General features: G+C 44.2%; 1 protein-coding gene across 1 annotated transcript in view; it reads left to right on the top strand.

Moving 5' to 3' along the window:
• Positions 1-7,863, top strand: part of LOC311148585 (auxilin-like) — a gene marked incomplete at its 3' end in the record, with an annotated part of 37,199 nt that extends 29,336 nt beyond the window's left edge. Inside the window, exons 10-18 of the mRNA XM_084185568.1 lie at positions 2,356-2,382; positions 2,846-3,250; positions 4,303-4,458; positions 4,848-4,946; positions 5,214-5,351; positions 5,506-5,844; positions 6,062-6,210; positions 6,583-6,759; positions 7,762-7,863. Of these exons, the coding sequence (XP_084041694.1) occupies positions 2,356-2,382; positions 2,846-3,250; positions 4,303-4,458; positions 4,848-4,946; positions 5,214-5,351; positions 5,506-5,844; positions 6,062-6,210; positions 6,583-6,759; positions 7,762-7,863 (1,592 nt within the window). The remainder of the gene's footprint in view (positions 1-2,355; positions 2,383-2,845; positions 3,251-4,302; positions 4,459-4,847; positions 4,947-5,213; positions 5,352-5,505; positions 5,845-6,061; positions 6,211-6,582; positions 6,760-7,761) is intronic.
• Between the last annotated feature and the right edge of the window lie 19,993 nt (positions 7,864-27,856).

Raw genomic sequence — 27,856 nt, 5'->3', positions numbered from 1 at the left:
GATTATTGAGTGTGAGATTGTTGGAAGGATTTTTCAAATAGCTTACTGTGAGTAACTATAGTTGTAATATATTATCATTCGTAATGGATGTTAAAAAAACACTTTCCTACATTTCCGCGCAGCAGGCCAGGTACTTCTATACAGTACCAGTCAAAAGTTTGGACACACCTACTCATTCAAGGTTTTTTCTTAATTTTTACTATTTTCTACATTGTAGAATAATAATGAAGACATCAAAACTATGAAATAACACCTATGGAATCATGTAGTATCCAAAAAAGTGTTAAACAAATCAAAATATATTTTATATCTGAGATTCTTCAAATAGCCACCCTTTGCCTTGATGACAGCTTTGCACACTCTTGGCATTCTCTCAACCAGCTTCATGAGGTAGTCACCTGGAATGCAATTAAATTAACAGGTGTGCCTTCTTAAAAGTTAATTTGTGGAATTTCTTTCCTTCTTAATGTGTTTGAGCCAATCAGTTGTGTTGTGACAAGGTGTCACGGTTCAGACAGACGACCAGAGGACCACAATTGCGTCACACCAGAAAGTTTATTAAAACTTAAGGGAAAAGGGAAGTAGGGAGTGAATGAAGGCTCCAGGGGTAACAGGGATCCCGTCCAATGTGCTGGGTCTGTGCCTCCCCCAGTGGCAGCGATGCGTCCTATGAAGCCGGTGGTGGGTGGTCCAGAAGTCCTGGGGGGGGGAGACACAGACACAACAGGGCGGAATGAAACAAGGCAGCAGTACAGTTCAAGGGAAATCCAAAATACGTAGTAGCAAGGCAGAAGGCTGGTCAGAGTTACCGGGATAGAAGAGTAGTCAGGAGTCGTAATGGCAGAAGCAGGTCTGGATCTCCTGGGGCAGAAGAGGATCCAAAAATCAGGCAGGTCCGGGGTCACAAAACCAGGGTGAGCCAGAAGCGCGAGCAAACAGGTTCCGGGAGTGAGCTTTGCAGACGATCTGACACCGGAGAGCTGAAAGACAGGGCCTTAAATACTGGGAGAGGTAGTGGGTAATGCAGCGCAGCTGGCAGAGTAATTAGAGCAGAGCAGAGCAGGGACAGGTGGAGCTAGTTAGGCTGAGTAGAGAGAGTGGTGAGCAGAGTGGAAGAAAATTAAGGTGGTAACCCGGTGGAGTGAGAGGCTCATGACACAAGGTAGGGGTGGTATACAGAAGATAGCCCTATTTGGTAAAAGACCAAGTCCATATTATGGCAAGAACAGCTCAAATAAGCAAAGAGAAACGACAGTCCATCATTACTTTCAACATTTAAAATTCTACTCAAAACACATTAACATATTTTAGATGCTTTTCACTGATAGCCGCAACTCAATAATCAGCTAGGTGTATTGCCAAGCATGCTGCTCAAATTGCGGGCTTCCCAAATTGCGGGTTTCCCAAATAGACATAGGCCTATGAGCTTGTGATTTGATACAATTTTTTTTATAAGAAGCTAATGATCCTCGATTAGTCTGTGGCCAAGTCATGATTTCTGGTATTTTGAATGATTTTATTTATTTCTGTATAGACAGTAATTATATAATTTTGGAAAATGTATATCCATTTACTTCGCTATTGGACCCACCTCTATGCAATTTCTCTCCTGTTCTATTGGTTTTCATATCAACTTTCTTTCGTTGTCCAGAAGCCAAAGGCACAATCCTAGTCATATTAGTAACCAATCCTAGTTGTTGCATCTTTAGATTCCCCCTTTTTCTAAGTTTCTAACAGAGATGTTCATCTCTGTCACATATGGAACCGCTATCAGGTATGCTGTTTAGAACAGTGTTTTCCCAGGTGCACTGTTTAGAATGGTGTTTTCCCGCAAATTGCATTTTGGCAAATGTTTAAAAATGATGTTTTATTGGCTGCTTCATTACATGAGTTGCATGTTCTGTTAAGATGCATTACCATAATGTAAATGTGGTTTCTGTCATTCTGAGCACTGTGGGTGGATGTTCTAATGGGTTATGCACCCAATGCATATGGGTCCGGTAAACTTCTCAAATGGGCGGTAAATTTAAATCTTCCCGGTCATATTTTCCTAACGGAAACCCTGACACGCACGCATACACACATGCTCGCATACAAACGGACACAGATGGGCACGCACGTGAGCACACAGGCATTGATACATGCACTGACACAGAGGTACACACAGAGGCCTATAGATACTGTATGCTCCAAGACACACACATGCCCAGATGCAACTAGGTACACATGCAAATATAAACTATGCACACTGACACAGATAGCTAAACATAGACAGACACTCATATGGCCACCGCTAACAGAGCTGCGGTTGACATTCTTTCTTAACCTAACGTTGGTTTCATTCTCTCCTCCAAGATGAGATGGAGGGACTGGACTTGGAGGGTAAGGTCTAGAGTAGAGGAGACCACAGACCAAAACACTTAAAGGTGCTATCTAGAACCTAAAAGGGTTCTTCAGCTGTCCCCATAGGAGAACCCTTTGAAGAACCCTTTTTGGTTCCAGTTAGAACCCTTTTGAGTTCAATGTAGAATCCTTTCCTGAGAGGAAAGAGATACTAGCTACTGCAGAGATACTAGCTATTATAGTTAAAGAAAATCAGCTCCTTGTTAGAGGCAGTTTCCCCTGGGTGATGTTAGATTAGCTTTGTCACTCTGCTGTGGTGGCTAGCAATATGGATACCTATAGCAAAGTTATATTTCCTGTTCTCCTGTAGAATACTTTGTGGGAAGGAAACCCATTTACTAAAGGAAGACCACGTTTTCCTGATGTGACCTACCTCTTATCTCTCTCTCTCCTCTCCCCCTCCCCCTCCCCCTCCCCGCTCTCTGACCTCTGACCCCTGTAGAGCCGAGCCGGTCCCACAGTGGTTCAGATGGTCGCCCTCACGGGGAGGACAGTGAGCCGTCTGATGATGAGATGCTGTCCCTGTCTAGCCAGCAGAGCAACGCCAGCGGAGAGAGACCCGGAGGGGCCCAGTCTGGCCCCAGGGGCCCCAAGAGACCTGAGCAGCCTCAGGCCCCTGCCACTGCTCCTCCTCCCCCAGAAGAGGTGGACCTCCTGGGCCTGGATGGGGCTGCTGTGAACCCCCCCTGCCCCTCGCCCCAGCCCCCCACCACCAACACTACCACGGACCTCCTGGGGGATCTGTTTGGAGCCTCTCCCCAGCCCCTGCCTGGGAGTGGGCCCGCCTCAGCCCAGTCTACCCCCCAGAAAATACCCCCTCCCTCCACCTCCCCCTGCCCCTCTCCAGGTACGTAGTCAATGGATATTATAACATATCCATAGTTGCTGATCAACTAAATTCAAATCTAATTGTATTTGTCACATGCGCCGAATACAACAGGTGTAGACCTTACCGTGAAATGCTTACTTACTAGCCCTTAATCAACAATGCAGAATAAATAAATAAATAATTAAGAAAATATTTGGGGTAAAGTCACTATGCATAGGTCATAAACAGTGTGTAGCAGCAGCGTAAAAAAGGGGGTCAATGCAAATAGTCCGTGTAGCCATTTGATGAACTGTTTAGCAGTCTTATGGCTTGGAGGTAGAAGCCATTAAGGAGCCTTTTGGACCTAGACTTGGTGCTCCGGTACCGCTTGCCGTGTGGTAGCAGAGAGAACGGTCTATGACTAGGGTGGCTGGAGTCTTTGACAATTTTTAGGGTCTTCCTCTGACACCGCCTGGTATAGAGGTCCTGGATGGCAGAAAGCTTGGCCCCAGTGATGTACTGGGCGGTACGCACTACCCTCTGTAGGGCCTTGTGGTCGGATACCAAACAGTTGCCATACCAAGCAGTGATGCAACCAGTCAGGATGCTCTCCTGTTTGGACCATGATAGTTTGTTAGTGATGTGGACAAAATAACTTGAAACTCTCGACCCCCTGCACTACAGCCCCGTCAATGTGAATGGGGGCGTGCTCTGTCCTCCTTTTCCTGTAGTCCACGATCAGCTCTTTTATCTTGCTCACGTTGAGGGACAGGTTGTTGTCCTGGCACCACAGTGCCAGGTCTCTGACCTCCTCCCTATAGGCTGTCTCATCGTTGTCGGTGATGAGGCCTACCACCGTTGTGTCGTCAGCAAACTTAATGATGGTGTTGGAGTCGTGCTTGGCCACGCAGTGAATTCAGGTTTATTTGTCTGTTGTTTACTTTCTTTTACCACAGATGTGTACATAGTATGTTTATCTATCTGTATTTTATGCCTGCCTGGAAATAATTGCCAGTCCGAGATTAATAAAATGTATTGAATTGAATTGAATAGTAAAGTAATGGTTTATGCTTTTCTCTCTGCCCACCCAGCATTCGACCCATTTGGGGCGGGTCCGATGCCCAAGCCCCAGGAGCTGATGGGTTCCTTCCGGGGTCCAGCAGGTAACCATGGTAACCTGGGGCTGCCTGCCCCCCTCCTGCATGCAGCTCGCTCTCCATCCTCCACTATGCAGAACACTGGCATGGGTGATGGCATGACTACACTGCATCTGTAGAGGCACTATCTATCCACTAACATTTCACTCTATCCACTATCCACTATACAACTGCTCTCTTTACACGGATACTCTGCTGCTTCAGCCAATCTGTTGTGTTGGGTAATGTACTGTATATGCATGCACATAATGTGTGATGATCAATGGGAATTTAAGCTGCAGGTTTTGAGGGAGATCTGATTGGAATGGCTATTGATATGGTTCCAATCTTAGTTGGGTAGCCTAACGGTAATGGTAATAATGTGATCATGATTTGTGGGATGGTTATATGTCTGTGTGTGATGGTAGCATGACCTCATATCTCCTTCCTCCCATTGTCTGTTAGGCCTGTCTGTCACTGATGTTTCTGTGCTCTGATAGGCCGGAGCTCCCCAGTCCCGCCCACCACCCCTGTGGTCACCATTCAGCAGCCTCCCAACGCCATGGGAGGATGGGACTGGAACAAATCTGCAGCTCCAGGTAAGCTCTACTGATGTGTAACATTTATGGACAACATCTGCAGAGGCACTGGTCTGAGAACATAGGAACTACCAGCTGCCATGAAAAAAAGAGAGCTATGTCATGCTATCTGTCATCCAGCGTATTGTGCCACCATAAGCAAGCGAGCATGTGTTTACGTCAGAATGGTCTCTACTTAATAGCGCCTTCTACTGGTATATTCATAGAACTGCAGTGCCTACTGTATTGTACAGTATTTTAACTGTGTTGTTGTGTATTCTGTGTTAGGAGGGGGTTTCGGTATGGGCAGTAAGTCAGCCAGTACCAGTCCTACCGGGTCAGTCCACAGCACACCCACACACCAGGCCAAACCCAAGACCCTGGACCCCTTCGCTGATATCGGAAACCTGGGGGGCAGTCTGGGAGGTCAGTGAAGGCTTTCAATACTGTACTAACAGATGCTTTAAAATATGTCATGGTATGTCACGTTATGTTATGGTAGTTGTGTTATTACAGGTATGTTATAGATAGATAACTTAATTATCTGTGTTGAACTCTCTGTAAACATTCCTCTCTATAGGAGGCTCTGGCATCTCCAGTAAGCCCACCACCCCTACAGGCACCACCCCTGCCTTCCCCCCCATGGGCTCCCCCTCACGGCCTCCTCCCTCACCCCAGCACGGTGGGGGCTGGCAGGCTAACACAGGCTTCCCCTCCTGGCAGCCCGGTGGTGGAGGGCAGGCAGGGTGGCAGCCCCAACCCCAGGGTCAGGGTGGCCCACCGTCCCAGCCCAAACCCAGCCCCAGCCACTCCATGCCCCACACCTCCCCCTCCAACAGACCCAACTACAACATCAGCTTCTCTGCCATGGGAGGAGGGGCTGCTCCCAATGCAGCCGGGAAACCACAGCCCAACATGGGTGAGTCAGTGGGAGGCTGGTTGTTATCATACTGGGATGGATAGACTGTTGGGTTGTTTTTCCCCCAAAATAACTTGTTGCTCTTTATTAATGTACAAATGTGCCACCTGAAACTGACCTGTATGCATGTGATTTGTGCTGGTAGTCATTCATGATAAGACTGCACATATACTGTTTTATAAGCGGATGAGAGAAGATGTTACATTCTCTCTCCCAGGTACCAAGCCCAAAGTTGCAACGGCTAACTTTGATGACCTGCTGTCTGGCCAAGGCTTTGCTGGAGCCAAAAAGAAGGAAGGTCCCAGGACAATAGCAGAGATGAGGAAGGAGGAGATGGCTAAAGAGATGGACCCCGAGAAACTCAAGGTAGTTTTACAGCGGCCAATCACTAGCCTTGGACCAAGAGTTGGAGAGTTTAGTGAAGATACAGTAGAACTACAGGGGGGAAGGGAGTCAAATGTTGGTCCTCTGTAGCTCAGTTGGTAGAGCATGGCGCTTACAATGCAAAGATAGTGGGGTCCATTCCCAGGACCACCCAAATGTAAAATGTATGCACACATGACTAAGTTTCTTTGGATAAAAATGTCTGCTAAATGGCTAATATTATTGGGGTCTCTTCTGACAGCCAGAGAAAAACAAGCTAGGTATTTCAAGATTTTGAAGAAGGCTTGTGAGATCTTTGTTGTATAGGTGAGTCTCATGTTTATCTGACCCCGGCTCTCCCCTCTCTACCCCCAGATTCTGGACTGGATCGAGGGGAAGGAGCGTAACATCCGGGCCCTGCTGTCCACCATGCACACAGTACTCTGGGAGGGGGAGACCCGCTGGAAGCCTGTAGGCATGGCTGACCTGGTGACCCCAGAGCAGGTCAAGAAGGTTTACCGCAAAGCAGTGCTGGTGGTCCATCCAGACAAGGTGAGATGGAAGAGGTTTACATTACACACAGTGTAACACACATGTACACAAGCAAGCAAGCACACATGCATGCACGTTCACACCCACACGCACACACGCACACACATCAGGCTTCCGTTAGGAAAATGTGGCTCTGGACATTTGACCGACAGCATTTTAATTTACCAGACATTTGAGAAATGTACCAGACCCATATGCATTGGGTGCATAACCTGATTAGGGTGTCCACCCACGGTGCTCAGAATGACAGAAATCACATTTAGATTATGGTAATTCATCTTAACAGAACATGCAACTCGAGGAGATGTGGGTCCTTCTTACCGAATTCCGATACGCACTTTGAAGATGCTAGAATAACTGTCCACATTAAATTTTTCTCAGCCAACAAGACGAGTAACTGCTATCCCCCATAGTAGAAAAGTTGACCTATTCTATTGGTCAGCTTGTCGAGAAAAGCAATGAGACTGATGCAACAGATCAGAACGTTTAGCTTAAAATGTTGCTAAACTATTATTTCTTCACATTATAAGCGCAGCAATGCGCACAAGGCAGTAGGCTACGTGCGAATGTTTGTTCCATAATGCAATTAGCGGAAAACACAGTTGTCAAAAGAGCACCAACATATACCTAATTGCATTCTATCTATTGATTTAGTAAGCAGTAGACATTTAGTAAGCAGTAGGCATTTAGAATTAAATGTGGAGTGGAGCTTTATACTATAGTTACGTGATGACATCACGTGCCCCGTGTACCTTCCAATTTATTCGGCAATCATAATGTATTCGAAAAATACTCAGTCAACATTTCCGTCATCATTTGTCGCAATAAAGAAAGGTTGACAAAAGAAAAATCCACCCGTCGAACGGATACAAGCATTTCTGCTATAGCCGCCGTTTCCATTACACGTCTCAATATTTATTTTGCGACGTTGCTTTTGCCGAATAAACCTGGGTCAATGGAAACCTGCCTACTGATTGAAGTTTTTCTCCTCCCTTCTCCCAGGCCACTGGACAGCCCTATGAACAATACGCCAAGATGATTTTTATGGAACTGAATGACGCCTGGTCAGAATTTGACAGCCAAGGACAAAAAGCACTCTACTGAGCTGATAGAAAAAGAGAGCGAAAGCGAGACAGAGTTCCTGCCCACCCACCCCTGACCCCTCCGTGAACAATAATCAAGCTCCCACCAGATCTGTGACTCCCGCCTTCTCCTCTCTTTACTGTCCTGTGGACTCCATAGAGACTTCAATAGCCAGACTAACAGTGTAACCGTGTCAGAAAAAGATCTGCCTACCTGCCTATGTATCTGGTGGCAGCACTGTCCAACAAGAACTGTTCAATGCTGTCCTATGTGTCCTAGTCCTGAACCAAGCAAAGAGTCCTGAACCAAGCAAAGAGTCCTGAACCAAGCAACGAGTCCTGAACCAAGCAACGCAGAGTCCTCCAGCTCTATGGAGACATCACCAGATAGTGATACTGTCCACCTAATACACCGGACACAGGTGGAAATGACATACCTGTAGTCACAGTGTGGTTAGCCAGGTGCTATGGAACAGCCAGGATATGACTGTATGAACTATGCTCGCCAAGGAAGATGACAATGTTTGTTTACTGTCAAATAACAAAAAAGAGACTCAGTGTTTAAAAAAGCACAACTGGTTGGTTCTTGTGTTTACTTATCCTCAGTCTTAGAAAGGTGCGGAACATCTTTAGGTTAGTCTGGTGACTCATCTGCAGCCTATCGTCACTCTAAAGGTACTCATTCTCATCTTTCCATTCACTGTCTGGTGTCTACAGTCTCATAGGAAGCAGAATGTAAAATATATCAGAAAATGATCCCATATCACACTACTGTTATGATCTAAGAACTAAACTGCTGCTGCTAATGTTTTATCAGGCTTATCAACACCATTGGTAGTGTATTTACTTTGAATGATGTTAATTTATTTACCTTTACTATCAGATGTTTGTGTCATACTGTGATGCTTATTTTTCTTTTGGTCCCTCCCAAAGAAGAATTTGTATTTTATTTTGGAGAATGTTTAGTAAAATACAGTAGGGTTTTGTACTATCCCTCTGAAGCCTTTGCTATTGAATCATGAGTGAAATGATGTTTTAATCAAAGGGCACGTCGTTGATGTCGTTTCCAGATGGGTGTTTCGAAATATGGTATCTGATGTAGGACAAATAACCCATCAAGCAATTTTATGTTCATGTGCATCTGCTTTAGTACGAGGGCTTTTTGTTTCCGTTTGTTTGAAGCATATCTTTTCTGCATGCACTGCCTGGGACTACTAATGGAAGGACTTGGACTTTATCTTACTGCATATGGTGGCACATCATTTCATAATACATGCTCATGATACTGGAGTTTGTTAGACTACTATCCAGACCCTAACATGGAGCCATCCATCCCCCCCTGTATCAGCACTCTGAAAGGATTTCATGAAAACATACAATACCTGACATGAACAACTGTGTCTTAACATACTAAAAACGGCATATCAACGTTTCAGCTAGGGTTGTTCTCTCTATCTGTGTGGACCATTTAGCTAAACGAGAACAAGAGAGACACTGCACATCTATTTCATCTGACACAACCACTCCCTTATTTTGTCTCTGCTTGCATACTGACATTGTCAACCCTTTCCTGGATTCCATCCTTCGTGAAATGGCCTCACCTGAGTTGTGGACTAACGTGAGCACTGACTGACCACTGACCAGGGCAGAACTGTCCGCTGTAGGCTCTGATGCTTTCTCTGGTGACTATACCAATGGCAGGAGCTGTGGTTGTGTAGTATGTATGTACTTTATGTACTGTATGTACACTGAGGTTGTGCGTGTGTGTGTGATAACCCCTATACGCTCCCTCGCTGACTGAAATCTCTGTCTATCTGCAATCTTAAGGCAATGTTAAAACGCTAACCTCTATATATATATAGTGGACGTGTGTTGTTGAAACCGTTGTACGTGCATAAGGATGTGATACGATTTGGATACAACTACTGTATGTGTTTGCTTGTCTGCTGTAAAAGTATTACTACTAAAATTGTTTCTGTGTTTCTCTTTGTGGGTTCTGTTTACCCTCACAGGATGTACATAATGATAAAGTGATAAAGTGCAATGCACAAATAAATTGAGAAGTAGAAATTGGCTTGAGAAACAAAAAACGAATAAAATGTGTCTGTTTTCATTCTTGATCATCTAAAGGATTTTCCTACAAGTTAATCTGCAGCTAGTGTTCACGGCCCATTCAAGGACTTTTCTGAGACTCAATCTTCGTCAGGATTGTTATTATGCATAAATTATACATATATTTATATATCCGTATTAATTATATTTGTGAAAATGTACTTTCAGATTACAGTAGATTATTACAGTAGATTACAGTAATCACATCTGGAATCACATTTTTTGTCATTCATGTTGACCACTAGAGGACAGTGGTAGGCCAATTTAGAGTATCCTCCCTCTGCTTGTCCTGCCTTATGACTGATCAATGGTGTGAATACATGTTTATGTGGATGATGCTGGAAATGTATGGTAATGAGCTGCTATGGGCTCAGGCACATTGCATTTGATGTTCCTACCGCCTACCATGTCTCTCTTTAATTTGTGACTACTGATCTGATCTGAGATTAATGGATAGGTGAGGTTTCTGTCCTGTGCTGTCATCCAAATCCAGACCCCTCCACATCACTGTCCCTAAGGGAAAAGCGTAACATTTTACATTGTTGCCCCTATTACTATGTAACTACACAGTAATAACAGTAGTAACAACATAGTAGTTACATAGGTATTATTATGCAATGACATGGTAATAGGGGTTTAGCGCTATCAGTTATTACACCGTTGGAAAAAGGAATGTGTAATTACACATCCACTTGATGAAGGTTACTCCACATGTGCAATTACTGATGTTATTACACATTTTCTTGTTCCAGTAGGTAACTAATGTTTTGTAATTACAAGTTTTAAAGTCACTTGTGAATTACCATGTTAATAACTCAAACCAAAATGTGACATTATTACAGTATATGTAACTATCGGGTGCCACTACCATCAAATCCACAGGTAATACCAGGGTTGAGAAATAGGCTAGGACCTGGTAACAACAACTATAACAAGGCACACCGTGTCATTAACTACCGGTCATTTTCAAGTAGTTTATTTCTATGTTATGACCTGGCTCAAAGGCTACACCGAATCAAGTGTAACATATGAACATTGTATTTACATAGGATGTACTTGCAATTATCTTGTACCTACCCAGGAGAGAGCAACTTAATGTAAAGTGAAACCCAGTAGGGTATAACCTTTATAATTACTATGTAGTTACAATGTAGCAACCTTTGCAGACAATAGGCTAACCAGAAGAAATGTATTTACAATGTACTTACCCAGATGCAAGCAACTTAATGTAAAGTGACGTGACAGTTTTAATTACTTTGTAGTTACAATGTAACAACCGTTGCAGGCTAACCAGGAGAAATAAGGAGACAGGAGGCATTTTTTCAGTTAGACTTTTCTTTAATTGATTTGACAAAGATTAATATTCAAAGCATTCAGATTCAATTCCTCATTTCAGACTCAAAGCAATAACTATTAGTAAAACATACTAACTAGTAGGCATAGCCTCGGGAAGCAGGGGTGCTGAGGGTGCAGTCAACGGCCTTTCTTTAAGTTACTAAAGTGGCCGTGAACGGCCTTGTTTTTCTAACAATAATATCAGTGTAAATATCGCACAATTAACTTGCTAACAACCTGTTGTTGTATTTGCATGGCTGTTGTCATCAACCAGAAACCGGAAACAGGGTATGCTGTGGTTTGACTTTTAAAAGAAAAAAAACACTTAATTACTCAAAATGACGGCGCCAAAGCGGCCACCACTTTTCACTTTGGAAGAGGCTGTGTATCTATGCTGGTTGGTGATACGGATTCAGACACGTCCTTGCACTTTGAAAGCGATGATGTCGAGGTGAGTGAAATAAATAAACAGCAGATATACTGTATGTTTGGTGATGTTGATGTTTGTTGCTGTGAAACTTGGGGAATAGCTCTCAGATTAGCAAATCCTGTCATGATCACTTGGTTGGTACATTACAGGCCAGCAAATCACCATTGGAGCGGGAGCTTGAACGATTGCTCTCTGTCTCATGGAACTAGTTGCAGTGTTTAGCTCTATATAGTCAGCTAATTAGTTGGTTGTTTTGTCTTCTTTCTACCGATTTAATTCATATGGAAATGGCCCAAGCTATTTGCTATAGCTAGCTACCTAGTCTGTCAGGCAAGAAAAGTTGTGTTTGGCGGTAAATTTGGGCTGCGCTTGCGAAGTGTCAACCTCAGCTGACTGTCACTTTACTAGCTACTGTAGCTAACGTTATACAGACAACCAGCTAACTAGCCACCGAAATGAAGGGTAGAGTAATTATTGTTTATCTGTTGGGCTTAGGTTATGGTTTGTCCTGTTTGCTAGGTACAGATATTCATAGGCCATACATTGCCTCGTTTTCCTATTATTTGACAGTTTAGCTGTCGTGTTAAGGTAGATGCCCGCGCAGTGGAGCTCATATGATATTTGAGTTACAGTGATATTTGTTTAGATAGCCAGCTAACAAATTGTTTTGTCCTGTTTCTAACGATGCAATTAATTTGGAAACTGTCCCAGCTTCGTAACTAATCAACTAACATTGGCGAACTCTGTAGTTGGTCTGTCAGGCAAGAAAAGTTGGAGGCAACATTGTGCTTCGCTCGCAATGCTGTCATTTGATCGTCTCACTCCCTCCCTACAAAGACGATCAGCTAACTACAGTGCATTTGGAAAGTATTCAGACTCCTTGACTTTCTCCACATTTTGTTATGTTAGCCATATTCTAAAATTGATTAAATTGTTTTTTTCTTCATCAATCTACACACAATACCACATAATGACAAAGCAAACACAGGTTTTTAGAAGTTTTTGCAAATGTGAAAAACTGAAATATCACATTTACATAAGTATTCAGACCCTTTACTCAGTACTTTGTTGAAGCACCTTTGGCAGCGATTACAGCCTCGAGTCTTTATGTGTATGACTCTACAAGCGTGACACACATGTATTTGGGGAGTTTCTCCCATTCTTCTCTGCAGATCCTCTCAAGCAGAGATGTTGGATCAGGTTCAAGTCCGGGCTCTGGCTGGGCCACTCAAGGACATTCAGAGACTTGTTCCGAAGCCACTCCTGCATTGTCTTGGCTGTGTGCTTAGGATCGTTGTCCTGTTGGAAGGAGAACCTTCGCCCCAGTCTGAGGTCCTGAGCGCTCTGGACCAGGTTTTCATCAAGGATCTCACTGTACTTTGCTCCGTTCATCTTTCCCTCGATCCTGACTAGTCTCCCAGTCCCTGCCGCTGAAAAACATCCCCACAGCATGCTGCTGCCACCACCATGCTTCACCGTAGGGATGGTGCCAGATTTCCTCCAGATGTGACACTTGGCATTAAGGCAAAAGAGTTTAATCTTGGTTTCATCAGACCAGAGAATCTTTTTTCTCATGCTATGAGAGTCCTTTAGGTGCCTTTTGGCAAACTCCAAGAAGGCTGTCATGTGTCTTTTACTGAGGAGTGGCTTCCGTCTGGCCACTCTACCATAAAGGCCTGATTGGTTGAGCGCTGCAGAGATGGTTGTCCTTCTGGAAGGTTCTCCCATCTCTACAGAGGAACTCTGGAGCTCTGTCAGAGTGACCATCGGGTTCTTGGTCACCTCCCTGACCAAGGCCCTTCTCCCCCGATTGCTCAGTTTGGCCAGGCGGCCAGCTCTAGGAAGAGTCTTGGTGGTTCCAAATTTCTTCCATTTAAGAATGATGGAGGCAACTGTGTTCTTGTGGACCTTCAATGCTGCAGACATTTTTTGGTACCCTTCCCCAGATCTGTGCCTCAACACAATCCTGTCTCGGAGCTCTACGGACAATTCCCTTGAACTCATGGCTTGGTTTCTGCTCTGACATGCACTGTCACCTGTGGGACCTTATATAGATAGGTGTGTGCCTTTTAAAATCATGTCCAATCAATACAATTTACCACAGGTGGACTCCAATGAAGTTGCAGAAAAACTTCTAAAAACCTGTTTTAGCTTTTTCATTATGGGGTACTGTGTGCAGATTGATGAGGAAAAACATTTATTTAATCAATTTTAGAATAAGGCTGTAACGTAACAAAATGTGGAAAAAGTTAAGGAGTCTGAATACTTTCCGAAGGCACTGTATGTCACATGCACATGGTGAACGGAAAACTCACTCACTCTCGACCGGGACCTGCTCGTGTGTAATGTCGGTCAAGGAGCGGAGGGAATTCTTTGCACCAGAATAATAGAAGCAAGAAGAAAAGATGTCGCAAGAACCTAAAGATGCCGTTGTGTTCAGCTTTCAACTGCACCAAACATGTGAAGCAGTCTAAACTCTACACGTAAGTTGGTGATCGATTTTTTTGTTTGACAAGCTAAATGTGACAGACTTTTTAAAATTGATTTACAAACTATCTAACTGCTTTCTCCAATGAAATACATTCAGCCTCTTGCGAATTGAAGGAAAATGAGTAAACACAGAGAGACAAGAGATAAATTATTTTATTTTAGTACAATGTTTGGGAAACGCCTGGCTTCCCTTGGCATCCATGCGACATCACTGCAGCTCAGTGGTGTCGCAAAATGTGAGATTCCACTGCTTTCGTCAAGATTCTGGTGCTTTCTATGATTCCAAGTAGCTTTCAAACACTGACCTCTACCGGACACCATACTTACAATATAGTTAGGATTTTTTCCTGTTACTACCTGAACGGTAGCTCAGCAAGTAGAGTTGTGGACCATAGAACACTCAGAGATGACGGAATGGGGTCGAATCTTGGCAAAGGCATATTATTTTGAAAATCGTTTTATGTGAAACAATTTGTTTTATTTAGTATAGTATAATCTTCTGTCTTAAGCAACATAAATAATGCTATAGATTCACAATTGTTGACAGCAAAAAAAGGTATTCACAGCAAAAAAGGGAAGCTTGATGTAAGGTGCGAACCTGTAATGGTAGCTGATTGTAGACTATTAATGCCCACAACTAATCGCTGTGCAACAGAGATTTGATATATACTGAACAAAAATATAAACCTAACATGTAAAGTTTTGGTCCCATGTTTTATGAGCTGAAGTAAAAGATCCATACGCACAAAAAGCTTATTTCTCTCAAATTTTGTGCAGAAATTTGTTTACATCCCTCTTAGTGAGCATTTCAACTATGCCAAGATAATCCATCCACCTGACAGGTGTGTTATATCAAGAAGCTGATTAAACACCATGGTCATTACACAGGTGCACCTTGTGCTGGGGACAAAAAAATGTATGCACTCACTAACTGTAAGTCGCTCTGGATAAGAGTGTCTGCTAAATGACTAAAATCTAAAATCTAAATAAAGGGCCACTCTAAAATGTGCAGTTTTATCACACAACACAGATGTCTCAAGTTTTGAGGGAGCATGCAATTGGCATGCTGACTGCAGGAATGTCCACCAGAGCTGTTGCCAGATAATTTAATGTTAATTCCTTTACCATAAGCTGCCTTCAATGTCATTTTAGAGAATTTGGCAGTACGTCCAGATCATGTGTAACCACGCCAGCCCAGGGCTTCCAAATCCGTCTTCTTCACCTACGGGATCAAATGATTCTGATTGGCTTGGCCTGGCTCCCCAGTGTGTGGGCCTATGCCCTCCCAGGCCCACCCATGACTGTGCCCCTGCCAAGTCATGTGAAATCGATAGATTAGGGCCTAATTTATTTATTTCAATTGACTGATTTCCTTAAATGAACTGTAAAATGTGACAATCGTAGAAATTGTTGCATTTTGTGTTTTTTTTTTGTTCAGTATATATTGTGGAAAAAACGTACAAGAACATCAAATGATGTTTTTTATTGTTGACCAGCAGATGTCACTAATGTGCATTGTGTTTAAAGCTCAGAGTAATGAAAAATTTTTCCCTGCACAATTTGGTGAAAGCCCCAAAGGCTTCAGAAAGCCTTGGTTTCCCATCACTAGAGGAGAGTGTGAGAGGTGAGAAGTCAGTGTGACATCACAACATGACATCATAGGATAATGTCATCCTGGCATGTCTTTGTGAAAAGGTAAAATGTCACAGTAGCTGAAGTTTTTCTCAATACATTGCAGTCAATGGGAAAATATTTGTATTTATTTATTTTATTGAACTCTATTTTACTAGGTATGTTGACTGAGTACACATTCTTATTTACAACAAGACCTGGGGGATAGTTACAGGGGAGAGGAGGGGGATGAATAAGCCAATTGGAAGCTGGGGATGATTAGGTGGCCATGATGGTGTGAGGTCCAGATTGGGCATTTAGCCAGGACACTGGGGTTAACATCCTTACTCTTACGATAAGTGCCATGGGATGTCCTGACAGAGAGTCAGGACACCCGTTTAACGTCCCATCCGAAAGATGGCACCTTACACAGGGCAATGTCCCCAATCATTGCACTGGGGCATTGGGATATACACTATTCAAAAAAATAAAGGGAACACTAAAATAACACATCCTAGATCTGAATGAATGAAATAATCTTATTAAATACTTTTTTCTTTACATAGTTGAATGTGCTGACAACAAAATCACACAAAAATTATCAATGGAAATCAAATTTATCAACCCATGGAGGTCTGGATTTGGAGTCACCCTCAAAATTAAAGTGGAAAACCACACTACAGGCTGATCCAACTTTGTTGTAATGTCCATAAAACAAGTCAAAATGAGGCTCAGTAGTGTGTGTGGCCAACACATGCCTGTATGACCCTACAACGCCTGGGCATGCTCCTGATGAGGTGGCGGATGGTCTCCTGAGGGATCTCCTCCCAGACCTGGACTAAAGCATCCGCCAACTCCTGGACAGTCTGTGATGCAACGTGGCGTTGGTGGATGGAGTGAGACATGATGTCCCAGATGTGCTCAATTGGATTCAGGTCTGGGGAACGGGCGGGCCAGTCCATAGCATCAATGCCTTCCTCTTGCAGGAACTGCTAACACACTCCAGCCACATGAGGTCTAGCATTGTCTATCATTAGGAGGAACCCAGGGCCAACCGCACCAGCATATGGTCTCACAAGGGGTCTGAGGATCTCATCTCAGTACCTAATGGCAGTCAGGCTACCTCTGGCGAGCACATGGAGGGCTGTGCGGCCCCCCAAAGAAATGCCACCCCACACCATGACTGACCCACCGCCAAACCGGTCATGCTGGAGGATGTTGTAGGCAGCAGAACGTTCTCCACGGCGTCTCCAGACTCTGTCACGTCTGTCACATGTGCTCAGTGTGAACCTGCTTTCATCTGTGAAGAGCACAGGGCGCCAGAGGCGAATTTGCCAATCTTGGTGTTCTCTGGCAAATGCCAAACGTTCTGCACGGTGTTGGGCTGTAAGCACAACCCCCACCTGTGGACGTCGGGCCCTCATACCACCCTCATGGAGTCTGTTTCTGATCGTTTGAGCAGACACATGCACATTTGTGGCCTGCTGGAGGTCATTTTGCAGGGCTCTGGCAGTGCTCCTCCTGCTCGTCCTTGCACAAAGGCAGAGGTAGCAGTCCTGCTGCTGGGTTGTTGCCCTCCTACGGCCTCCTCCACGTCTCCTGATGTACTGGCCTGTCTCCTGGTAGCGCCTCCATGCTCTGGACACTACACTGACAGACACAGCAAACCTTCTTGCCACAGCTCGCATTGATGTGCCATCCTGGATGAGCTGCACTACCTGAGCCACTTGTGTGGGTTGTAGACTCTGTATCATGCTACCACTAGAGTGAAAGCACCGCCAGCATTCAAAAGTGACCAAAACATCAGCCAGGAAGCATAGGAACTGAGAAGTGGTCTGTGGTCACCACCTGCAAAACCAGTCCTTTATTGGGGGTATCTTGCTAATTGCCTATAATTTCCACCTGTTGTCTATTCCATTTGCACAACAGCATGTGCAATTTATTGTCAATCAGTGTTGCTTCCTAAGTGGACAGTTTGATTTCACAGAAGTGTGATTGACTTGGAGTTACATTGTGTTGTTTAAGTGTTCCCTTAATTTTTTTGAGCAGTGTATATATACAGTACCTGTCAAAGGTTTGGACACACCTACTCATTCAAGGGTTTTTCTTTATTTTTACTATTTTCTACATTGTAGAATAATAGTGAAGACATCAAAACTATGAAATAACACATATGGAATCGTGTAGTAACCAAAAAAGTGTTAAACAAATGAAAACATATATTTTATATTTGAGATTCTTCAAATAGCCACTCTTCGCCTTGATGACAGCATTGCACACTCTTGGCATTCTCTCAACCAGCTTCACCTGGAATGCTTTTCCAACAGTGTTGAAGGAATTCCCACATATGCTGAGCACTTGTTGGCTGCTTTTCCTTCACTCTGCCGTCTGACTCATCCCAAACCATCTCAAACCATCCCCTCTGAACAGTTGATGTTGAGATGTGTCTGTTACTTGAACTCTGTGAAGCATTTATTTGGGCTGCAATCTGAGGTGCAGTTAACTCTAATGAACTTATCCTCTGCAGCAGAGGTAACTCTGGGTCTTCCTTTCCTGTGGCGGTCCTCATGAGAGCCAGTTTCATCATAGCGCTTGATGGTTTTTGCGACTGCATTTGAAGAAACTTTCAATTTTCTGGATGACTGACCTGCATGTCTTACGGTAATGATGGACTGTCGTTTCGCTTTGCTTATTTGAGCTGTTCGTGCCATAATATGGACTTGGTCTTTTACCAAATAGGGCTATCTTCTGTATACCACCACTATCTTGTCAGAACACAACAGATTGACTCAAATGCATTAAGAAGGAAAGAAATTCCACAAATTAACTTTTAAGAAGGCACACCTGTTAATTGAAATGCATTCCAGGTGACTACCTCATGAAGCTGGTTGAGAGAATGCCAAGAGTGTGCAAAGCTGTCATCAAGGCAAAGGGTGGCTACTTTGAAGAATCTCAAATATAAAATATTTGTTTAACACTTTTTTGTTTACTACATGATTCCATATGTGTTATTTCATAGTTTTGATGTCTTCACTATTATTCTACAATGTAGAAAATAGTCAAAATAAAGAAAAACCCTTGAATGAGTAGGTGTGTCCAAACCTTTGATTGGTACTGTATATATATACAGTGGGGGAAAAAAGTATTTAGTCAGCCACCAATTGTGCAAGTTCTACCACTTAAAAAGATGAGAGAGGCCTGTAATTTTCATCATAGGTACACGTCAACTATGACAGACAAAATGAGGAAAAAAAATCCAGAAAATCACATTGTAGGATTTTTAATGAATTTATTTGCAAATTATGGGGGAAAATAAGTATTTGGTCAATAACAAACGTTTCTCAATACTTTGCTATATACCCTTTGTTGGCAATGACACAGGTCAAACGTTTTCTGTAAGTCTTCACAAGGTTTTCACACACTGTTGCTGGTATTTTGGCCCATTCCTCCATGCAGATCTCCTCTAGAGCAGTGATGTTTTGGGGCTGTCGCTGGGCAACACGGACTTTCAACTCCCTCCAAAGATTTTCTATGGGGTTGAGATGTGGAGACTGGCTAGGCCACTCCAGGACCTTGAAATGCTTATTACGAAGCCACTCCTTCGTTGCCCGGGTGGTGTGTTTGGGATCATTGTCATGCTGAAAGACCCAGCCACGTTTCATCTTCAATGCCCTTGCTGATGGAAGGAGGTTTTCACTCAAAATCTCATGATACATGGCCCCATTCATTCTTTCCTTTACACGGATCAGTCGTCCTGGTCCCTTTGCAGAAAAAAAGCCCCAAAGCATGATGTTTCCACCCCCATGCTTCACAGTAGGTATGGTGTTCTTTGGATGCAACTCAGCATTCTTTGTCCTCCAAACACGACGAGTTGAGTTTTTACCAAAAAGTTATATTTTGGTTCCATCTGACCATATGACATTCTCCCAATCCTCTTCTGGATCATCCAAATGCACTCTAGCAAACTTCAGACGGGCCTGGACATGTACTGGCTTAAGCAGGGGGACACATCTTGCACTGCATGATTTGAGTCCCTGGCGGCGTAGTGTGTTACTGATGGTAGGCTTTGTTACTTTGGTCCCAGCTCTCTGCAGGTCATTCACTAGGTCCCCCCGTGTGGTTCTGGGATTTTTGCTCACCGTTCTTGTGATCATTTTGACCCCACGGGGTGAGATCTTGCGTGGAGCCCCAGATCGAGGGAGATTATCAGTGGTCTTGTATGTCTTCCATTTCCTAATAATTGCTCCCACAGTTGATTTATTCAAACCAAGCTGCTTACCTATTGCAGATTCAGTCTTCCCAGCCTGGTGCAGGTCTACAATTTTGTTTCTGGTGTCCTTTGACAGCTCTTTGGTCTTGGCCATAGTGGAGTTTGGAGTGTGACTGTTTGAGGTTGTGGACAGGTGTCTTTTATACTGATAACAAGTTCAAACAGGTGCCATTAATACAGGTAACGAGTGGAGGACAGAGGAGCCTCTTAAAGAAGAAGTTACAGGTCTGTGAGAGCCAGAAATCTTGCTTGTTTGTAGGTGACCAAATACTTATTTTCCACCATCATTTGCAAATAAATTCATAAAAAATCCTACAATGTGATTTTCTGGATTTTTTTCCCTCAATTTGTCTGTCATAGTTGACGTGTACCTATGATGAAAATTACAGGCCTCTCTCATCTTTTTAAGTGGGAGAACTTGCACAATTGGTGGCTGACTAAATACTTTTTTTCCCCACTGTATGTGGAGGGTTATGGTTATGGCTAGAGTTAGGGTTGGGGTTAAGCCGGGATGTAGACATGAACCTAGGGTTAGGGTTAGGTTTAGAGTTTGTCTGTCTGCCTGCCTGCCTGCCTGTCTGTCCATCTGCCTGCTTGCCTTTCTGTCTTTCACCAATTTACCCTTTACAGCTCTATCATAAACAGTTTTTGCCTTGAATGCAATGTATTGACTTATGTGCCAATATCCTGTCTGTGAAGGTGGGAAAGTGGAGAGAGAGTTGGCAGTGGGGGATAGAGAGAGGAATGAGAGGGAGGAGGGAGAGACATAGTATAGAGGAATGGGGAAGAAGGAGGGAGATAGAATGGAGGGGAAGAGGAGTGAGAGAGAGGGAAGGGGGAGACCGAGAGGGTGAAGCAGGGAAGTGAGAGAGAGAGAGAGAGAGAGAGAGAGAGAGAGAGAGAGAGAGAGAGAGAGAGAGAGAGAGAGAGAGAGAGAGAGAGAGAGAGAGAGAGAGAGAGAGAGAGAGAGAGAGAGAGAGAGAGAGAGAGAGAGAGAGAGAGAGAGAGAGAGAGGTGTCATGTCTGTCCATATTGTGATGTTAATCTTCCCCCATTAATCTTCCCCCATTGAAGGCAATGTATTCACTTAGGCATCAACCCAGTGACACACATCTTTTCCCATTGACTGCAATTTGTTGACATAAGGATCAACCCTGTGACAATCATCTTTTCCCATTGACTGCAATGTATTGAAATAAACGTTAACCCTGTGACACACATCTTTTCCCATTGACTGCAATTTGTTGACATAAGCATCAACCCTGTGACAATCATCTTTTCATATTGACTGCAATGTATTGAAATAAACGTCAACCCTGTGACACTCATCTTATCCTATTGAATGGAATGCATTGACATAAACTTCAACCCTGTGACACTGATCTTTTCCCATTGACTGCAATGTATTGAGAAAAACGTGACTCATCTTTTCCCATTGACTGCAATGTATTGAGAAAAACGTCAACCCTGTGATACTTATCTTTTCCCATTGACTGCAATGTACTGAGAAAAACATAAACCCTGTGATACTTAATTTTTCCATTGACTGCAATGTATTGAGAAAAACATCAGCTGCTGTGACATTTTACCTTTTTGCAACGGATGACGTTTTCAGGTTGATAATGGGTTGGACATCACTTCCTGGTGAACTCTCACTTCTACAAAAAATGAAACATAAAGTTAACCTTTTTGTTCACTATTTAGTGACTGACATTTGCACATTCAAAAGATGACAAATCAGAAGCCAGAAGAACGCTGGGCTGTCACCAGGAATTGACACCTCTCACACTGTGCAGCCAAAGATTGGGTGCATTCAAGCGTAACACTTTTGTCAAGTTGGTGACCATCGACCATTAATCTTCCCCCATTGAAGGCAATGTATTCACTTAGGCATCAACCCTGTGACACACATCTTTTCCCATTGACTGCAATTTGTTGACATAAGGATCAACCCTGTGACAATCATCTTTTCATATTGACTGCAATGTATTGAAATAAACGTCAACCCTGTGACTGTCACGCCCTGGCTCTGGGACTCTATTATGTTGAGCCAGGGTGTGTAGTTTCTATGTGTTTGTGTTCTGTGTTTAAGTTCTAGTTCATGTGTAGCTATGTTGGCCGGGGTGGTTCTCAATCAGAGGCAACGTGAATCAGCTGTTGCTTGTTGTCTCTGATTGGGAACCATACTTAGGCAGCCGTTTGGCAGTAGTGTATTGTGGGATCTTGTTCCGTGTATGGTTAGTGTTTGTAACCAAGGATGTCACGTTATCGTTTTGTTGTTTTGTTTTGTGTGGTGAAATAAATAAAGTATGTTCACTTATCGCGCTGCGCATTGGTCCACTTCCTTCAGCGATCGTGACAGAAGATCCCACCAATACAGGACCAAGCAGCGTGCCCAGGAGGAGACAGCCTGGACGTGGGAGCAGATATTGGACGGGCAGGGGTCCTGGACTTGGGAGGAAATCCAGGCCGGGATGGATCGCTGTCCGTGGGAGGAGACGGTGGAGGCGCGCCGGAGAGAGGAGCAGCGGCGCCAACCAGGCCGTCGTCGGACCGGCGAGAGGCACCCCCAATACATTTTTAGGGGGGGGCACATGGCATGGACGACGGGGCTGCTGGAGGCAGATAAGGGGCGAGTTCGTGGACGAGGAGAGAAGGCCACCGGGTTACGGGAGCCATTGGTGAGAAGAGGGAAGGAAGATGTAGAGGCACAGCGAGAGGTACTGAGGTGTGTTGCCAGTCCGGTCCGGCCCGTTCCTGATCCCCGTGTAAGGCCAGTGGTGTGTGTTCCCAGTACGGTCCGGCCTGTTCCTGTCCCTCGCACCAAGCCTACGGTGCGCGTCGCCAGCCCGGCCCGGCCCGGCCTGTTCCTGCCCCTCGCACCAAGCCTACGGTAAGCGTCGCCAGCCCGGCCCGGCCTGTTCCTGCTCCCCGCACCAAGCCAATGGTGCACGTCGCCAGCCCGGCCCGGCCTGTTCCTGCTCCCCGCACCAAGCCTATGGTGCGCGTCGCCAGCCCGGCCCGGCCTGTTCCTGCCCCTCGCACCAAGCCTACGGTGCGCGTCGCCAGCCCAGCCCGGCCTGTTCCTGCCCCTCGCACCAAGCCTACGGTAAGCGTCGCCAGCCCGGCCCGGCCTGTTCCTGCTCCCCGCACCAAGCCAATGGTGCACGTCGCCAGCCCGGCCCGGCCTGTTCCTGCTCCCCGCACCAAGCCTATGATGCGCGTCGCCAGCCCGGCCCGGCCTGTTCCTGCCCCTCGCACCAAGCCTACGGTGTGCGTCGCCAGCCCGGTCCGGCCTGTTCCTGCTCCCCGCACCAAGCCAGTGGTGCGCTTCGTCAGCCTGGTTCGGCCCGTCCCTGCTCCCCGCACCAAGCCAATGGTGCGCGTCGTCAGCCCGGTCCGGCCCATTCCTGCTCCCCGCACCAAGCCTGTGGTGCGCGTCGTCAGTCCGGCACAGCCCGTGCCCGTTTCACCGGTGCCTGGTCAGGTACTGGTCAGCTGCTCCACACCGGAGCGTAAGCAATCCGCTCCACCGATGTCCAGTCCAGCTCCAGCCAGCGGGGCCAGACCAGACCAGGGGCACTACGGGGGGGTTATTAGAGGGTGGTGGTCACGCCCAGAGCCGGATCCGCCTCCGAGGAGGAATGCCCACCCGGCCCTCCCCTGTTCGGTTTATGTTTGGCGCGGTCGCAGTCCGCGCCTTTGGGGGGGGGGGTACTGTCACGCCCCGGCTCTGGGACTCTGTTATGTTGAGCCAGGGTGTGTAGTTTCTATGTGTTTGTGTTCTGTGTTTAAGTTCTAGTTCATGTGTAGCTATGTTGGCCGGGGTGGTTCTCAATCAGAGGCAACGTGAATCAATTGTTGCTTGTTGTCTCTGATTGGGAACCATACTTAGGCAGCCGTTTGGCAGTAGTGTATTGTGGGATCTTGTTCCGTGTATGGTTAGTGTTTGTAACCAAGGACGTCACGTTATCGTTTTGTTGTTTTGTTTCGTGTGGTGAAATAAATAAAGTATGTTCACTGTGACAGTGACACACATCTTTTCCCATTGACTGCAATTTGTTGACATAAGCATCAACCCTGTGACAATCATCTTTTCATATTGACTGCAATGTATTGAAATAAACGTCAACCCTGTGACACTCATCTTATCCTATTGAATGGAATGCATTGACATAAACTTCAACCCTGTGACACTGATCTTTTCCCATTGACTGCAATGTATTGAGAAAAACGTGACTCATCTTTTCCCATTGACTGCAATGTATTGAGAAAAACGTCAACCCTGTGATACTTATCTTTTCCCATTGACTGCAATGTATTGAGAAAAACATCAGCTGCTGTGACATTTTACCTTTTTGCAACGGATGACATTTTCAGGTTGATAATGGGTTGGACATCACTTCCTGGTGAACTCTCACTTCTACAAAAAATGAAACATAAATAAAACTGAAACATTTAGTTAACCTTTTTGTTCACTATTTAGTGACTGACATTTGCACATTCAAAAGATGACAAATCAGAAGCCAGAAGAACGCTGGGCTGTCACCAGGAATTGACACCTCTCACACTGTGCAGCCAAAGATTGGGTGCATTCAAGCGTATCACTTTTGTCAAGTTGGTGAGCATCGTTGGTCACCGCCTTTCAAGGTGTGTTGCATTATGGGGATAAAAATTGTTTGACTTGTGCCTACATGTCGACTGCGTGAACTTTACGAAAATCAAGTGATCAAAGGTCATGAAGTTTTGACTGCAGTCGACTACAAGTTTCTGCAGTTGCTCTTCATCAACCTCAAAATGCAGCCATCGCCTGCATTGTGGGATGCTCTATTGTCAACAAATCATTAGCATGTTTTTTTTAACCCACACAAACGCGACCAAAGAGATGACTGAAACAGGAACCAACTTTGCCACAAATTAATGTTATATTTAAGGCTCTCTCACACTAATTGATTATACAATGTACACACATGATTGAGTGTGTGATATGGGGGTTGGAGACATGTTTATTTCGACATTATAAATATAGACGTTCATAAACAATGGCAACAATGCCATGTTGATCTGAGCCTTGCTGTTGGAAAACCACATTAGAGCCTGACTTTTGGCAGTTGCAGATGCACCTCCCCTGACTTCACTCCTAGACTTTCGTCTAGTCAGTTGCTTTAGCCTTACCACTCAAACGCGCCCACTGTCTATTATGCTGCTTTCGTAACCGAGTGGGAATAGAAATTTACCACCATAGAGTTAGATAGAGGACTCTAGATGGATAAAACGGTTTTGGCATGGACAGTGCCATTGAAGGCTTCCACCATTTTAAAGTAGTCAACTGGGTGGGCCTTCCTATGGGTGAAGGAAGGATCACATGGTTCCATCCGGGTCATCAGAAGGGATCAGCCAATTAATTATACTTGTGAGCAAACATTCCATGACTGTAGGTGGCAGTAAATTGCCAACCTTGGCTTTATATCTGTTCAATGCACCCTTTCAGTTTGTTTGCCAAGCCATAGAAGTAGTAGAAAAATAAAATGTACTACTTTGAAATGGAGATGGCCTCAATGACGCTGCCCATGCGCACACAGACACCATAATGTGACACACAGTATATTAAGATGATATCTCTATAATTCTCTATGTTTACCACAAAGAACTTGGAAAAATCTATTTGAACGGCCCTCCAACTGGTAATTACTAGTAGGAAACTCGTCTATCATCCTTGAGCTCCGACTTCTCCCACATGGTGACCTCTGAAGTCACCTACTAAGGAAATTACTTCGATAACAGCATTTTCGGCAGTTAATTGCAACTCATAGACAATGATAGAGGCCTCTAGTGGCCAAAAGGCTGTTTTAGCATGGGCAGCGCCATTGAGAGCTTCCACCATGCTTCCGCCATTTTAAAGTAGTCAAAGTAGTCAACTGGGTGGGCTTTCCTATGGGTTGTAGACTCAATGGCACTGCCCATGCTGTCACAGACGCTATAATGGCACAGATATAAAGATTAGTCCTCTATCTATCTCTATGATGCAACTACAAAACATTATTTTAAAAAATCTATTAATATGGTTCTTGAACACTACAATTTGTTTACAAGACTAATAGCTGTTCTTTCAGTTTATGGTTGACAAAGCTTGTTGGCCATTAGCCAATCAGGCGTTCCTCAACAAGTTCCAAGCATGTGAATGCATCCAACTGGTATTTACGACTTAAAAACTGGTAAATTCCCACCTCCCACTTGAAACTCGAGGATGATAGATGAGTTTCCCAATATAAATTACCAGTTGATGTGCTGTTCAAATAGATGTTTCCCAGTCATATGTGGTAAACATAGAGAATGATAGAGATATCATCTTTAAATGTCCCATTATGGCATTTGTGAGGGCACGGGCAGCGCCATTGAGGCCATCTCCATTTTGAAGTAGTACATTTTATTTTTCTACAACTTCTATGAGTTGGCAAACAAACTGAAACAGTGCATACTGCCATCTAAAGTGTGTTGTTTGAACAGGTATAAAGCCAAGGATGGCGATTTACTGCCACCTACAGTTATGGAATGTTTGCTCACGAGTATAATAAGAATCGTGATCCTTCCTTCACTCATAGGAATTCCCACCCAATTGACTACTTTAAAAAGGATTTAAGCCCTCAATGGCAACGTCCATGCTAAAACGGTTCATATCCATGATGAGTCCTCGATCTATCTCTATGAAAACAGGCACAACTACGATATAAAATAGTTTTTATCAAAGTTGCCAAAATTCGACGTGCATTCTTAACAACCTAACCATTGCAAAACTTCTATTCAATCAAATAAGACCCAAGTAGCAAATCAGCAATTCAATGTTTTGTTGACCAAATTCGACACTCATTGACCTCTGTACAAAAATTCCTCACTTCATTGGCATATTTTCGTGGAAAGATTTTGGGCAGAGTAAAACCTCTTCGCCTCTTCCTCTCTGGCGCAGCACAATGGCGCAGCATCGCATTAGTGGAAACCAATACTAATTTCAAGGCAGGCGTAGGTGTAGCTGGAAACAGTATGTTCGAGTCGGGTCTGGGACAATTCTACAATTTTAGCTAACCCTAACCCGTTTCCTAACCGTAACCTAATTCTCCTAACCTGCCACGTTAATTGCGTACTTGCTACGAAAAGTAACTTCTGAGCAGTGTGAGTATCCACTAATGCGATACAGCCTCTTCTGCAGCCAAAATGGAAGCTACCTGCTATTTCTGTCTCTTAATTTGTCGTAAGTCCCAAACATTTTGAAATAAATGACATTGTGCCAGTAGCTAGCTAGATACATTAGTGAATTCTGGGGAAATGCTATTTAGCTAGCTATACCACCCTGTGTTAGTACGTTTTACTAACTCAAATAGCTAGTTATTGCTTTGAGTCTGAAATGGGGAATTGAATTTGAATGGTTTGCATATGAATCTTTGTAATTATAATTAAAGAAAAGTCAAACTGAAGAATGTTCTCCTGTCTCCTTATTTATCCTGGTTAGCCTATTGTCTGCAAAGGTTGTTACATTGTAACTACAAAGTCATTTAAAATGTCACTTCACTTTACATTAAGTTGCTTTTTCCTGGGAAAGTACACTGCAAATATATGTATATTCATTGTAACAACATTGTAATTACAGATTTGGTTTTTAAAGATTGTTACATTGTAAATACTGTCTCCCAATGTCTCCTGGTTAGCCTATTGTCTGCAAACGTTGTTACATTGTAATAACAATAATTATAAAGGTTATACCCTACTGGATTT

This window comes from Coregonus lavaretus, assembly GCF_964263955.1.
Source record: "Coregonus lavaretus genome assembly, chromosome: 21".
NCBI lineage: Eukaryota > Metazoa > Chordata > Actinopteri > Salmoniformes > Salmonidae > Coregonus > Coregonus lavaretus.
This window is presented reverse-complemented; position numbering and strand designations above follow the sequence as displayed.